This window comes from Chelon labrosus (genome assembly GCF_963514085.1).
Source record: "Chelon labrosus genome assembly, chromosome: 21".
Lineage (NCBI taxonomy): Eukaryota > Metazoa > Chordata > Actinopteri > Mugiliformes > Mugilidae > Chelon > Chelon labrosus.
The window spans coordinates 8,836,425-8,849,971 of NC_140354.1; the positions used below are offsets into that span (position 1 = coordinate 8,836,425).

The following is a 13,547-nucleotide window of genomic DNA, read 5'->3' on the forward strand; positions in this document are numbered from 1 at the left end:
GCTTTTTCACATTATATTACACACTTTACTTTGGTCAATATGAACAAAAGCAACAAAAAAAATGCAGTAACAAGAATTCAGTTCCACTTTATATAGGAATTTCCAATAATAATCAACAGCAGGTTACAATATGTACAATATATTTTTAAATGCTTCTCAAGAAATGCAAATGACTTGCCTTGGTATAATAATGCATTTTCATTCCAATGCAGAGGTCTGCATGTGAATTACTCGACTCTATGAATGAATAACTGAGTAACTGAGCTAGATGCTTTCATGCTAAGGAAGGCAGAGCATCTCTAAACATGTCTGCACAGTGAGCTGGAGAAGCCCTTGTGTTCCCACAAGTGTAAGGTTGTTTGTTGTTTACTCAAAAAGCGCTTTTCACCTGCGGCAGGAAGAAGCTCGTCCAGCGTCTCCAGGAGGCCGAAGAACAAATCGAAGCAGTGAATTCAAAGTGCGCCTCGCTGGAGAAAACTAAACTACGACTTCAGAATGAAATGGAGGACAAGATGGTTGACGTGGAAAGGTCCAACAGCATAGCTGCCACCCTTGATAAAAAGCAGAGAAACTTCGACAAGGTATTTTCTTTAATTGTTATTTTTAATAACACATACATTTCTTTATATGATGCCATTAGTCGTGACTAGTGGATGTGCCACTGAGTTCAGATTCTAGCCGAATGGAAGCAGAAGTACGAGGAGTGCCAGGCTGAGCTTGATGGGACTCAGAAAGAGTCTCGATCTCTGAGCACCGAGCTGTTCAAGCTAAAGAACTCGTACGAAGAAGCCCTGGATCACCTGGAGACGATGAAAAGGGAAAATAAAAACCTGCAACGTGAGCGGAATCTTATTTAGATATTTCAAATAACTTGTATTAAACCCTCCTTGTAATACCATTTTTTGAAATACACAGAGGAGATCTCAGATCTGACGGAACAACTCGGAGAGAGCGGAAAGACAATTCATGAACTGGAGAAATTCAAGAAGCAAGTGGAGACAGAGAAATATGACATGCAGACAGCACTGGAAGAAGCTGAGGTACCACTTATAAAATATTATTATATTAACACCGGAAAAACAAGACATCGAAGTAACCGTTTAAATGGAGCAAAAATGTTTTCAAGGCCTCTCGAGAGCAAGAGGAGTCAAAGATCCTGCGTGTACAAATGGACCTGAACCAGATGAAGGGTGATGTTGACCGAAGAGTAGCGGAGAGAGACGAGGAGATTGACCAGATGAAGAGGAACCACCAGAGAGTCATGGAGTCCATGCAGGCCATGCTGGATGCGGAGGTGCGGAGCAGAAATGACGCCCTGCGAGTGAAGAAGAAGATGGAAGCAGACCTGAATGAGATGGAGATCCAAATGAGCCACGCTAACCGGCAGGCGGCCGAGGCTCAGAAACAACTGAGGAACGTTCAGGGACAACTCAAGGTACAAACATGTATTGCTGATTTACACTTAACGTTCTTCATGTTAACCTGTTTTTATAAGCATTTTCAAATTGCAAAACATATTATTTTATGGAAAAAATAGTGTATTTACTCCAAATTATGGATTATCTAGGATGTCCAAATCCACCTGGACGACTCTGAGAGAGCACAGGATGATATGAAGGAGCAGGTAGCCATGATGGAGCGCAGAACGGCCCTGATCCAGGCTGAGATTGAAGAGCTCAGAGAAGCCGTAGAGCAGACAGAGCGTAGCCGCAAAACGGCCGAGCAGGAACTGGTTGATGCCAGCGAGCGCGCAGGACTTCTGCATTCTCAGGTAAGCCACATACCAGCGTCAACGCATCGAACAATCAATAATTTACAAGTCACGTCTTTTTTTATGTTTGGCAGAACACCAGTCTTCTGAACACCAAGAAGAAGCTGGAGGCGGATGTAACTCAACTTCAGAGTGAAATAGAGGAAGCTGTTCAAGAGGCTAGGAACGCAGATGAGAGGGCCAAGAAAGCCATTACTGATGTAAGGCACTCTTAGAGGTCTCTCATTGTTGTTGTCACAAGCTTGATGACATTAAAAGAATGCTGTTGTTGCACCTGTAGGCTGCCATGATGGTTGAAGAGCTAAGGAAGGAGCAGGACACAAGCGCTCACCTGGAGAGGATGAAGAAGAACCTGGAGGTCACGGTGAAAGACCTACAGCACCGCTTGGATGAGGCCGAAAACCTGGCCATGAAGGGCGGGAAGAGACAACTTCAGAAACTGGAGACCAGGGTGAGTATACTGGAACTGGCTTAACGGACATCCATATTTGGATTAGCTTTAAGAGCTTCAAAACCACTCTTTGGCAATGGTGTGGGTGAAGTCATGGACCGTTTGTCCATCTTTATATAAACTCACTGTTACTCCACACGGAAGAGTGTGCCGCAAAAAAAGGTTAAATCCATTTAAACACCTGTCAAACAAAAGATAGAATAATTATATTCAGCCTGGCGCGTCGGGGGGCCATGAAAGCTTTTCTGTATCATAATTTACATAGAGGATCTTGCAGTCAAACCTAATGTAGATAACCAGATACTTGAGATTCGCTGTTTTCATGGCATCATTTTTGACCAAAATAGGCAGCTGCTTTCAGTATAGAGCCTCTATACACATTTATTTAGTATCAGACGGCAGGCCGCAACAATTAAAGACCAACTGCTAGCGTATTTAGCAGCTAAAGTGTCATATATTTAACTTTGGAGGTGGTGGAGACCAAAAACAGAGCTAAAAGCAACCAGATTCTGGTACCCCATGGACAAAAACAATTGTTATTGTTAAAGTAACCACTAGAATACATACATTTACACCAACATGTATTTTAGGTGAAGAGGGATTGGCCACATTTACCAAATATACTGGACATGACACCATGCTAATATGCCTTCAAAGGCAGAATAAAATCAACTGTAGTTTCATAGAAGACTCACTGACACATTGAAATGCTTCAAAATCCTAAAAAGTCTCCTGACTTGTGGTCAGGTCCGCGAGCTGGAGAACGAGCTCGAAGCCGAGCAGAAACGTTCTTCCGAGGCAATCAAAGGAGTCCGTAAATATGAGAGGAAGATCAAAGAGCTGACCTATCAGGTAACTTTTTTTTTTAAACTTGTTGATTAAACCAGCATGCTTTTCTGCATCACATTATCCGACTGGGAGGTATTTGTCTCCTCACAGTCCGAGGAAGACAAGAAGAACAATGTCCGACTGCAGGATTTGGTGGACAAGCTCCAGATCAAAATGAAAGCCTACAAACAGCATGCTGAGGATGCTGTGAGTGAACTGCTGTCAGCACAAAAGAATTCAGGGATAGAGTGAAGTCACCAGTGCACTGACATCAAATGATTTCCAGGAGGAGCAGGCGAATGTGCACATGGCCAGACTGAGGAAGGTCCAGCACGAGTTGGAAGAGGCTGAGGAGAAAGCGGATATGGCTGAATCTCAGGCCAACAAGATGCGAGCCAAGAGCAGAGAAACAGGCACAAAGGTACTGAATTCTACAGAAACTATATTTACTGGTTTAACATTTACTGCCTACGTGTTTAGCATGCACATAGTGGTTGATAATAAAAAGGAGTTTTTTCAGTGAGTAGTCGTAATGTTTTGGCTTGTTGTAAAGTTATATATTAAAATAATTTTTGCATGAATACATTTGTTTTCCAGGCACAAGATGGACAGGGCGAGTAGGATGCACTTTACTGGTGGACACAAACATGTTGAGCTCAAAAATACAGATTGTAGTAGTTTATAGATTCTCCTATCAACATCACAGAGTGTTAAATCATAGTAAATCAAGTCAATTATAACGAAATACATGTTATACAATACAAGTTTCTGATGTGTATCTACATAACAATCTCAAAATAAAACTACTATTAACTACATTAATTGGAGTTAATGACTTAAGCTGAAGATTTAAACATTAAATATATAAATTTCTTTATTACAGTTTATTTACCTATCTGCACACTTGATGGCAATAAAAATAAAAGGGAGGCTGAAGTAACACCTATAAACTTCAGATTTTACACATTTGTAGCTCATAAGTTGCTAATAATAGCTTCTATGATACAGACATTAGTTTTGTTTAACGAGCAACTTGTTTCTCGTGTGAACAAACTGTAGATACTGGTGTCCACACAGCAGAGGGCACTGCAGAAACAGTTTGGGTGCACTTTAAATGTAGGGACACATCGAAGAACTACTGATGATGAAGACCGACTATGACGTTGCCTGTGTCTGGACCAAAAAGTTGCACTTGAACACACCACAACGACTGTAGCTTATGGCCAGCCTAGGGGCAGTAGTCTGTACTTGTCATTCAAAAGGGAAAACAGGATCCAACAAACCATCGTAAAGAGCTGTCCTGTTCTGAATCATGCCGATCAGTTGGTCTATAGTTAATTTATCCTAGATGATAGTATTTTTGCAAAAATATTTGTGTATTTGAATGTTCAGATTAGATTAAAATGAAAAACCGCATTCTCTGTGTGTTTTCTTGACTGAGCCAATGAGAGTGATCTCAGCGTGTTGTACTAACGGGCGTCTGACCAGTGTATGGTGGGGACACATAGCGTCAGATAACTAACTAAAACAAAACTTCTCCAAAAAATAGAAACTTGAACATGCATCAGCATTACAAACTACTTAAAATGCCAAAAATCATTCTTGAATTTTATTTATTTATATATATTTTTTTTAAATGTGTAATTGTGCTTGTACTTGTGTTTTAGTTTGGCTCAAGTCCCATCCACTAACATGGAAGGGTGTGGCTTATGACCTATACTGCAGCCAGCCACCAGGTGGAGCTCCACACTCTTTGGCTTCAATTTTGAGGAGCAGTCATGGCGTCCACTTTTACTACAGTCTGTGGTCACAGCCCTGACACCCATGACAGATAAGATTAAAAATTTATATGATAATGATCTTGTGCATTATGTTTTAGAAAGGCTGCGGAAACTCCCTCAGGGGCTTTACAGAGCAGGTATGTTTGCTATAGCAGACAAAAATACATGTGCATTCATGTGTTTGGTATGAATATCAACGTCATCCAAAAAGACATATTTCATCTAATAAAGAAGAAATCTTATCCTCTCCATTGTGAAACAGCACTAAATAATCTCACTTCAGTTTTTCCCACATTTTTTAATAAAATTATTGAGTCTAACATTGAACGTTTATTGAGTCCAAATTTCCTGTATGACAAACATAGATCATCCATGCTGCATATCGCTCCTTGAGGTTGAAGAGCACTGCAAGCTCATGGAGGTGTTCATTACCACGTCCTCAATCTTATCAAACTTGGGAGGGTTCATGAGAAACACTTGATCCTCCCTGATGGTTAAAATCTGGAAAACAGAAACATAAGCTTGAGTATTATCCTTAAAGTTTAGATCATTTTTCTGAGGCCAAGTAGCTGCATGGCGTCCATTGCCTTCACAAATTTAATAATGTGAACTCAGATTTTCGTGCATGGCATTACTTACTGTGGAAACTGAAGCAGCACTTAAGACCTTCAAGGGAATTTAAATGTCTGTGTTAAAAGCCAGACTGATAAAATACTGCAGGTTCTTTATTGCAGGTTTCAGGGCACCCTGAGCCTGCTTAAAACCCTTATACACCACAGATGAATTAAGTCCTCATCAGACAGCCAATATAGCGCAAAAGCAATATCCACTGACTGTGTTCAGTGTCTAATAAATTACTAGTTTACTAGTTCACTGAAACCCTTCAGTCCACCCACTCTGAGCCTTGACATATAGCTCTTTCTCTTTGTTGACTAGGCACACTGTCTCACTCAAACGGGCGGGGCCGAGCGTCTGTCCTCTTCTTTTCAGGCTTGCAAGGTACTGGATAGGCGGCCCAAAAGTTGACATTTCCACGTCTGACCTCACCTCCCCCCGAATCAAAAAAGAAAACACCTTCGGTCTTAACCTTCTTGTTAATTCTTTTACATCTGCGTAATGTTTGATATTGTATCCATCCCACTCACCTACTTTACCACACTGAAGAGCTGTTTCTGAAAAAATCCAAACACCAAAGGCCTCAACTTTAATCGAAATCCTGCGCAGAAGCTGTCACACACTGAGGGATTGTTACCCTGCAATAAAAAAACATAACCAGTCATTTTTTTTTTTGCTCAACTGTCCTTGGTGTGAAGCATTCTTTCTGCACATGGGCATGCACTGGTAGAGTTACAGACCTGCTGCTCATCATGGATGAGACAGATGGATAGATCATAAACCAAACAGTATTTAATACACTTTATGCAACACATGCATAAATCAACCAAGTTTATTTTGAGCAACTCTTGACAAAAGAAGATTAAATGGGCTTTAAGAGATAATGGGAACACAATCTGGAAACCCCATTCTCCATTGTATGGATGCTGGTTTCAACAATGAATCGCTGTTCAATAACACACACAAATACTTAAAGTCATAAGTGTTTTATAAGCTACTAATATGTGAAACTTTTGCCTCAATAACCGCCACTGTCGTTTTGTGTGAAAGCACTTTCAAAAAACATCTAAGCAATTATGTGACTGTTAAAAAATAAACGGAAAAATAGAAAAATCTTATGCATTACACTTTAAGTCATCTCAAGTAATGTTGTCAATAATTGCACTTGCACTTTTTTCTTTTTAACAGAAGAAAACATTTCGTAAATGGCTTTAAATAAGATACTCTGCTCCCTGAAATTTTGATTGTGTAGTTTTTTTTAAAAGAATAAGTGTCAACCAGACAACCAAGTCTTTTTTTTTTTCATCAAATTATGTTTTTAGGGCAGAATGTACTCTATTTTTTAAGTTGTCTTGAAAATGCAGAGATAATTATAGATAATTTAAAAAGTTAACACTATTAGACTCCACTGCAGCGTGCATTGTTCTATTGTATTTCATCTCACCAGCTTAACAAACATCAATACTTATACTATCTGTACAAGAAGTAAGCTGATTATTCCCCCCTTAAACTGCTATTTTGGTGGATAAAGCAGACTGAGGTGATTTGTGTCCGAACACGAGCAGGCAGACTACCTTTAATGGTGGATTTGAAGAGGATTGATTATCCTTTTAGAGGATTATTGCAGGCAGCTGGTGTGGAAATAAAGGCCATCAAAGCCTGAGTGGGATACAGTTGTTTTAACAATGGGACTCTGGATTTGGTCCAAACTAAACAATCCAGTGTGAAATGTGCATTGTTACTCTAGTCTGTGAGGGCACTCTGTGATCTTCAGTCAGCAGAAGGTGTAAGGTCACAGCAAGGTGAGGCAAGGGACAGAAAGGATTTTAGCATTGCATCTGGTTTCACTTCGACTGTATACTTGATGTCGGCTTGTTTTTGTTTTTCTTAGCAAAATGTCTAAAACTCATTTAACACCAAGGAACTCCTAAACCTTATAAACCATTAAAGGTTGAACATCACATAAAATCTCGATCATGTGTGGATGCGTTTTATTCAAGAAAGTGAAGAAGGAGGAAGGAAAGTTCTCTCTGATCTGCAAAATAAACCACGGATTAGACACGACCATGCTGGTTTGTGGTTATTTGGAGCCATTAGAGGGGATGTGGGATCCAAATGTCAAACATAAATGTGGGATGAAAGATGTGTAACTGAGGCATTTTGCATGGACACCCATGAATTAGGGAGATGAAATCCTTATTTTGTTTGAGTGACTGTTTATATTTTCCAAAACAGATTACAGTGTTATATTCATGAGGGATTTTCTGATGCAAAACAGCTGCAGTGTGGAATCTGATGAGGCCAAATACATCCAAAGTAACCGGTATTCCATGCATGCCAGTAAATTACGTGTTTCTTATTACAAATTTAAACTAAACTGAATCTAAACTAAGACCTAGTTAGAGCTAAGGTAGTAAACTAGCTGCTAATTTCTCCTGCCATTATTTTTTTTTTTACTTATGTAGCATTTAGCATAAATAATTGGAGCTAGCCTCTTTTGTACATTTTTTAGTAGTTTCAAACCTATGAAAAGAAGTCTTCATCTATGCTAGTATCTCTTTGAGGTAGGGTATTGCTTGAAGTTAAACACCAACTCATGCTAACTTTCGTGCAAGGATAACGCTAACAAGCATGTTGTTGTTTAGCAGGTCTAACTTTTAGCATGTTGGTTGTTGGTAACGAATCAAAGTATTGACTAATTAGAAGCAGTTGTCTTCACTCCCTGTATGTATTCTCACAATATGTCATTAAAGTCTGTACTGAATTGGGGAGAACTGCATTAAAGTATCCCCTTCCCTGAAGTGAGTAGCAAAATGTCCTTACGCGAATTTAAAGTGAAATTTAGCATGCTAGCAATTTTACCGTTAGCATCATGACGTTAGCATTTTGGTAAAAGCGGTTCAATCCGGTTTGGTTGAAGGTTAAGATGAAAGTTAATTTATCTTCTCATGGGAATTTGGGTGTAGTGGCCACAGTATATATCTCAAATTCTAGCTGCCGACTTTAACTTCAAAAGTTGTGTTTCTAGATGGTAACATGTGATAAGTAAATCCTTTTTCACCATAGTTTGCGGGACGATAGCCGTGACACTGAGCCTGAGTGGAAATCACAACCTCCTCGCTAACCCCTCATCTCCTCCAGTGCAAAGGTAAATGTTTTTCTCTCAATACTTTAAACTGTACCGTAAACTAAAACAAAATAAAACCATTCTGTATCCAAACCTGTACTGCAACATGCTAATCTTTAGCGTTTCAAACGTTCCATGTGTTCATTTAGCTTGCTAGCATGCTGACATTTGCTAATTAGCACTATGTTTAGATTAGGCTAAAAAATTTTTTTGAAAAAGTTAAATTCATACAGAGGGGAACATGAATATCATAAGGTTTATTTTCTGAATGTTTAGGCCAAATATTATCTTTCAGTGTGGACCAAAGTGGTGGACTAATCAACCAACAGACCAGCATTGCCATTAGAGCCGTCACTAGCACGTTTTAAAACAGCAAATTGGGCTTATGTATGGTATGGCAATAACATTATTATTGTTGCATAGCAGGTTATTATTTCATGTGACAGCTAGGGTGTGTACCAAAGAGGAAAAAGTTGGTTCCTCGATTTTGGTTTCAATAAAAAATAAATATATTATTATGATATGACTGCAAAATTGTCTTGCAGATGTACATCATCAACATATGCAATTTGCACTAAATCCATTTTATCAAATAAACAATGGTAAACATGGTAAACAATACAATCTGCCGTGCTGCTGTTTTTTCCCTGACCTGCAATTTATTCTGTGGTGAAAAGCTGTTACAGACCTGCACTCATGACAGCAGTTAATGTTCTTGCACATTTTCCTGATACACCCAAGAGAAAAGACCTTTGACCCTCATCATTTCACCATCAATGATGAGTGCTGTATGGCCTTGCTGTCAGTAGTGCCTGGTATAACAATGCAGTCTATTCAGCACTCTGAATTAATTTAATTTGGACCACTGAGCATGTAAAACCGTATGTTCTTCAAGATCTAATTCCCTCGCCTCACTTGTTTGTGTCTTGAAGATGTAAAAGACATGAGACATATCTTTTTAGATTTGGCTTTCGTTCTTCGGGCCTTTGATCTGCAATAACAAATGGACAATGTAATAAAAATAGCAATTGTTTTTCCCTTTTTTTCACTCGTTTATGTTAGATGAAGCTGCTCTGTACTCCAGTGACAGAATGAGGTGACAACAACCATTAGACAAATATGGTGAGTAAATTGTTTTTTTTTTTAAAAATGACTACAGGGAGGCGTTGCATAGTCTTATGGCCTGGGGTACAAACGACGTCCTCAACCTGTCTGTGGAGCAGCATGGAGACAGCAGCCTGTCACTGAACGAACTGAACGAACTTCTCTGCCTGAATATGCGTTCCTTTGTGACCTCTCAGACCACTATTATGCGGGTTGCTTTTAAATTGGATGAAATTGTTCCAGAATTTGGCGTTTGTGACATCTATAATACAAGTTATACACAGAAAGGCTACATTATATTAAATTTGGGGGCACCTTCGCAAAACAAGGACAAATGTGAGAAGTATAATTTCATCAGAAGGGGAGCAAAGATGATAGATCACGCACATTTCAAATTAAACTTCCTAAAATCTTGCCAGCTCTGAGCTGCACTTGTCCACAAGTGTCTTCATTCTCCTGAAAGAGACAGACCTTGACTGTGTTCACTGAGTATGAGCAGGCTGGCAATATATGCAGAGTCAATTTAATTTAACAGAAGAGAACAAGCTGGCAGGACAGAAAAGTCCTTGTTGTGTCCCAGCACTTCACGACTCTGTCTGACAGTGTCCGCTTTTGTGTTTCCTGACACAGACTGACAACTGCTGGACTTTTTTCTGCTCAACAAAGACTCATAGAAAATGTCTTGCACTGATCAACACCAAAGCATGTCTCTCTGCCAGGCCTTTTATTTCGTGCAAATGGAAAAAATACACTTAGTCTGAAAGATTTTCAGTGTCTCTTTCTGTTCCCTCTGTGTCCTGAGCTGTGACCCTGCAGGCTTTGGGTCATTTTGGACAGTAATGAGATCGTATAATCCTTTCTGTCTCTTCATTCATGTTTCCAGTGGCTGGTCGACTGACTACTGTTCGGCGTAACAGCATGGTAGGAACTTTATTTTAATTGTTATATATTCTGTATGCAGCAGATTTTAACATATAAGAGGAGATAAATTATGTAAGACTTTGTGTATAGTTTGCATCCTCACCATTGAATGAAGCCGAGATAAAACTGATGATTGCTTCTTTAAATATTTTCTGGATGTATTCATTTATTTATTTACAGAGAAGAAATGTAGATCTACTCTTGTATTACAACAGAAAACTCTGCTAATTAACCACACAGCTAAAGTCTGAGAGATATCTACAGCTAGCGTTTGTGCAGTTATTCAGCTAAGCTAATGCTGGCGGTTGCTATCTTAGCACAGCTAAGCAGCTGCCATCTTATTTTTTTCTAAACTATAGTGCATTAGATTTCATTTAGCAGTTAAGCTACATTGAAATGACATATTTAAAAGTATTCATTTGTAAATTAATACTTCAAGTTAGATATAGTATAAATATTCATAGCTCAGCGACATGGCAGCGTCACTTTAAATTTTAGTACATTCATTGCTTTTTAAGCTACCGAATTTGTCCAGTCTCGATGGGGCTTTAAAGCAGAGAGTTTGGGGAACTTTAGAGGAAAGCTCCCACACTTCTTGAGATTGTTGATGTGAATTTGCGTTTTCCACTTTCAGTTGAGCTGCACTTTGATTTTATATTGATTCGATTTATTCCAATTAGAACTATTGTCCCTAGCTGTAATTTGTTTTTCAGTGCTGATATGGAAAATGTTAGCATGCTAACTCGTTTAACAAAAATGGCGAGCCTTCAGTCAGTATAGCCATTAAGTGTGAGCATTGTACCTCTAAGCATGCAAGTAGACTGATGCCTTCATTTCACAAACAGCAACTTCTCATAAAATGTTCATATTCATAAAATATCCCATTGCAAAAGATGCCACAGGAATATAATTCAGCCTGACTAATACACCGCTATACTCATTTAGCCTCTGACAGAAAAAAAAAAGGTCTTATTGCTTTTTCTATGCCCTCTACTGCTTTTCTTTGATTCTTTTTTTTTTAATCAGCATCCTGTGTGGAGCGATGCTGACTCTTCTCCAAGGCTTCCTCTTGTGTTTTGTAATTGCTGCTGTTTGAAACTCTCTGCAGCTGCCTCAGGGCACGGAAACAAACCATGTGAAAAATGTATATTTTGTCGGAGCGGTCTAAAATTACAAGCAGACCTTTTTCCTTTTGATAATTTAAGATTGCACTGCCTTCAGATTAAGTGCCCAAAATAGATTTATGATTCTTCAAGCTTTTTGTGATAAGATGTCCTAATTTCATCTTATTTCTCCCCACATTTCCTGGGGAAGCTTTCCATAATATATTGCAGAAATGGTACACAAAAAAATGGCAATTGTCAGCATTAGCTCCTCTCTTTCACCGCTATAAGAAAGTTAAGATTCTTTAATCTCATTTTCCAGGTATAAAGGGCTCTAAATGCTGTCTTTCTTCCCCCTGTCAGTCCTCATCAGCCAGCAGAAGCTCAAGAAAGCAGTGAGAGGTCTAACACAGCCCGTCTTGTCAGTTTCTTCCTGAGAAAATTGTCCTAGCATGAGTGGAGTTCAAGTTCTAGTTTCAGGTTTGAAGTATCCCAGAGGCTTGCAGAATTTGGTAGGGATATCTTAAAGATCTGTGTGTGTATATTTTAAAGGGTTTCCATAAAAGCTGACATTTCATCGGGCCAGCCGGAGGACGTGTGAAATCGCTGCGAAAAGGAGATCAGTGTTTGATATCGTGATAAGAGTCTATCTTTAAACCTTGGGTTCGTTCAGTAACAATGCAGGGATTCTTTGATTCTGATCGCTCGTATCAGCATGCTTTTGAACTTGAGATTCATGTCTAATTTGTACACAGATACATGAATTGTTTGACATTCAAGTGAGCAAAATGTGCATGGGCTTATTACTCTAATTTACAGTTCTGATTAAGCTTAAAAATGTCAGTTTTTTAAATCTCACTCCGGCTTTGCAATGAGGACACAGAAAGGTATTGTATTTCCAAAGCACCCTGCACTCTTTATTTGAAAGGTCGTTTCTCAGGGGTTGTTTTTTTACGGGAGGACAGTCTTTACACTGCACGGGTCGCTGTTAACTGCCAGGAGGGATGTCACTTATCTTGTGTGTGCAGTAAACATCCGCTTGCTGTGAATTCAGCATCTTAAAAGCTGCGGAAAGCCACAGCAGAATCTATGTGCTTCTCTCGAGTCGAGGCAGAGATAGAAAAGAGCCAATGAGCCCCTTTAATATTACACATCAATCGACTTTATCCTCCCACTCTGCCCTGCTACCCATGTGAGCAAAGGAACATGATATGACTCCTTTATCATTCCGGTAATAATCTCCCCATTTATATTTCTGTCCGATCGCATCCGCCCACCTCCCCTCAGATGTCTGATTGGAGCGCACCATCTTGAAGTGCAGCAGTCCGTCTGTCAGATTCGGCAAACAGATGTGAGCAGGCCACGCACCGCTGCATCTGAAAATGAACAGCCAGCCAGCGATCTCTGCAGATTAAAAACGACTTTTCCCTTGTAAAGCACACTGCAGTCATTTCTGCGCTCAGAGTGTACCCTGAATAAAATGGCTTCGCTGTTGTAGAGACTCCTGGGGACTGCTGATAAGGTGGACCGAGCATTTCTCACTATTTATCCATTTAGTAGATCATATTTCACCATATGAATAACACCATTATTTAGCAAGTGAGAACTGCTGGAAGGCAAAATGGGAGTTTGATGATGATAACGTTGCATATGGCAGAGGCTGTCATATATCTGGTGTATGCAAGCTGGTGGAAATGTTGAAACTCTACGTAAATTTTAACGATGCAGCAGTAGCATCTCATTATAGAGTTTACTCAGTGTTCCCTTACTCAGGGTAAATTCAGCTATCCATTTGCACAGCCTTCAGGATCACCAACTGTTAATGCTCATGGTGTTATACCGAAGT

The 13,547-nt window shown here is 39.5% G+C and overlaps 1 protein-coding gene across 1 annotated transcript in view; it reads left to right on the forward strand.

Moving 5' to 3' along the window:
• The window catches only part of LOC311506703 (myosin heavy chain, fast skeletal muscle-like), a 31,365-nt gene extending 27,643 nt beyond the window's left edge, over positions 1 to 3,722 (forward strand). The window contains exons 29-39 of the mRNA XM_084570764.1: positions 398 to 581; positions 672 to 837; positions 916 to 1,040; positions 1,127 to 1,435; positions 1,568 to 1,771; positions 1,846 to 1,971; positions 2,052 to 2,222; positions 2,970 to 3,074; positions 3,162 to 3,257; positions 3,337 to 3,471; positions 3,648 to 3,722. Of these exons, the coding sequence (XP_084426890.1) occupies positions 398 to 581; positions 672 to 837; positions 916 to 1,040; positions 1,127 to 1,435; positions 1,568 to 1,771; positions 1,846 to 1,971; positions 2,052 to 2,222; positions 2,970 to 3,074; positions 3,162 to 3,257; positions 3,337 to 3,471; positions 3,648 to 3,671 (1,645 nt within the window). The 3' untranslated portion in view covers positions 3,672 to 3,722. The remainder of the gene's footprint in view (positions 1 to 397; positions 582 to 671; positions 838 to 915; positions 1,041 to 1,126; positions 1,436 to 1,567; positions 1,772 to 1,845; positions 1,972 to 2,051; positions 2,223 to 2,969; positions 3,075 to 3,161; positions 3,258 to 3,336; positions 3,472 to 3,647) is intronic.
• The last annotated feature ends 9,825 nt before the right edge of the window (positions 3,723 to 13,547 follow it).